General features: G+C 44.4%; 1 protein-coding gene across 1 annotated transcript; it reads left to right on the forward strand.

Moving 5' to 3' along the window:
- The first annotated feature begins 434 nt into the window (after positions 1–434).
- Positions 435–1,364, forward strand: LOC141134173 (olfactory receptor 6N1-like). Its single transcript, XM_073623756.1, has one exon. The coding sequence runs from the start codon at positions 435–437 to the stop codon at positions 1,362–1,364; it is 930 nt and encodes a 309-aa protein (XP_073479857.1).
- The last annotated feature ends 1,116 nt before the right edge of the window (positions 1,365–2,480 follow it).

A 2,480-nucleotide genomic window follows, 5' to 3' on the forward strand; every position in this document is an offset into this window, starting at 1 on the left:
TCATACTGCATATCAGGGGCGTTGCTAGGGGGTGGCTTTTGGGGCTATAGCCCCGAATCTGGGGCCCATAGCCCAGAGTCTCTGCAGGGGTTCCCAAGGGGAGGGGAGGCTGATGTAAGTGGGGGGCTCTCTGGGGACCCTGATTTTAAGGGGGAGGCTCTCTGGAGACCCTGATTTAAGGGGGAGGCCCTCTGGGGGACCCTAATGTAAGGGGGGGCTCTCTGGGAACTCTGATGCAAGGGGGGGGGGGCTTTCTGGGGATATATATTACACACACACACATATATTACTGTATATACATGTGTATGCCCGCCCAAGCATATGACTTTCTTTACTACGCTGCTATGGGCTCTAGCCCCAGATCTTTTGTAGACCTAGCAACGCCCCTGCTGCATATGAATTGTTTTCATTTCTTTCCCTTCTAAGGAATAAGGATGACAAATAACACAATGGTAAAGGAGTTTTTCCTCCTTGGTTTTAATGGACATCGTAATTTAAAAATCGCCCTCTTCCTTCTTTTCTATTTTTTGTATTTATCTACAGTAAGTGGAAATGCAGTCATTATTATGCTGGTGTGTTTATACAGAAATCTCCAATCCCCTATGTATGTTTTTATGTCCAACTTGGCCTTGTCAGATATCATTTTGACAACAAATGTGGTGCCTAACATGTTGGCTATCATTGCACATGGAAAACAAGTCATTTCATTAAATGCATGCATTGCCCAGTTCTACTTCTATGGAGCGCTTGCTAGCATGGAGTGTTTCCTCCTGATGGTGATGTCCTACGATCGTTATCTGGCTGTCTGCAAACCATTGCATTACTCCCAAATTATGGACATTAAGCTCCAAAAATGTCTCATTACTACATCATGGCTTACAAGTTTAAGTGTGCCGGTTTTACCTGCAGTTCTCATGCATCAACTGAACTTCTGTGGGCCAAACACCATAGACCACTTCTTCTGCGATCTTGCTCCAATTTTACAGCTTTCCTGTTCAGACACCTCTATTTTACAGACAGAATCCCTCATTGCCTCACTCCACGTAGTTCTTCTCCCGTTCCTGTTCATTATATCTTCTTATATCCATATATTCATCACCATCCTTCAGATCTCTTCAGCTCAAGGCCGGCAGAAGACCTTCTCCACCTGCAGTGCCCATCTGCTTGTGGTATGCACTTACTTCCTGACCATAATCACAGTATACAGTGACCCCTCACAAACCTACTCCTCTAACGTCAACAAAGCCCGCTCAGTTCTGTACATAGTCTTGACACCATTGTTAAATCCAATGATATATGCCCTGAGGAACAAGGAAATCAAAGATACATTTCAAAAAATGCTGTTTAATGTATTACATAAATAATGTGTTTCTATTTATTTCTCATAGATGGTCAAGAAATAGGTCATACCCAAATAAAATGTATGTCTTTTTCTCTCTTTTGGTGATATTTTATAACCACTGCATTTTTTATTTTTTTGCGCTATAAACAAAAAAAGACCGACAATTTTGAAAAAAAAAACAATATTTTTTACTTTCTGCTATAAAACCCATCCAACAAAAAAAAAAATAGAAAAAAATCTAATGTTTTAATCAATTTAGGCCAATATGTATTCTGCTACATATTTTTGGTAAAAAAAAAAAATCCCAGTAAGTGTATATTGATTGGTTTGCGCAAAAGTTATGTCGTCTACAAACTATGGGAAATATTTATTTATTTTTACTAGTAATGACGGTGATCGGCGACTTATAGCAGGACTGCGATATTGCGGCGGACAGTCGGAAACACTGACTGACACTTTTGACACTTTTTGAGAACCAGTGACACTACTACATTGATCAGTGCTAAACAATATACATTGTCACTGTACTAATGACACTGGCTGGGAAGAGCTTAACATCAGGGGCAATCAAAGGGTTAACTGTGTGCCTAGCCAGTGATTTTGGGTACTGTGGGGCAGGTGCTTTTACTAGGGCAAGGCATGGATCCATGTCCCTGCTTTGCCGGAACACAGGATCCATGCCTTCCCTACTAACATTACGGCAATCTGCCTTGTTTACATAGGCAGACCACCGTTCTCCCTCTGTACCGAAGAATCGGCGGGTGACGGAGGACATTGAGTCTGCGGTACCCGCCGATCAGCTGTGTATAATCACAGTGGGAGTGGGCCATCGGCGGCACGTGTGCACGCCCCCTACCAGGAAGTGTCAGATCAGGTATTAGGTACATGATCCGGGACAGCAGTGCCACTTTGCCACCGTATATGTAAGTTATATGGTCAGCAAGTGGTTAACCACTTGCCGACCGCCTCACGCCTATATACGTGAGCAGAATGGCACGGGCAGGCAAAATCACGTACCTGGTACGTGATTGCCTTCCCGCGGGCGGGGGGTCCAATCCGACCCCCCCCCGGTGCCAGCGGCGGTCGGCTTTGGTCTGGCAGCGATCAGAGATGAGGGGGAGGCCATCTGATCGTGGCC

The sequence above is a fragment of the Aquarana catesbeiana genome, linkage group LG03, assembly GCF_042186555.1.
Source record: "Aquarana catesbeiana isolate 2022-GZ linkage group LG03, ASM4218655v1, whole genome shotgun sequence".
NCBI classification, from domain to species: Eukaryota; Metazoa; Chordata; class Amphibia; order Anura; family Ranidae; genus Aquarana; species Aquarana catesbeiana.

What these genes read in the sequence shown, in the direction of transcription:
- LOC141134173 (XM_073623756.1), top strand. Translation starts at nt 435, where the DNA reads ATGACAAATAACACAATGGTAAAGGAGTTTTTCCTCCTTGGTTTTAAT.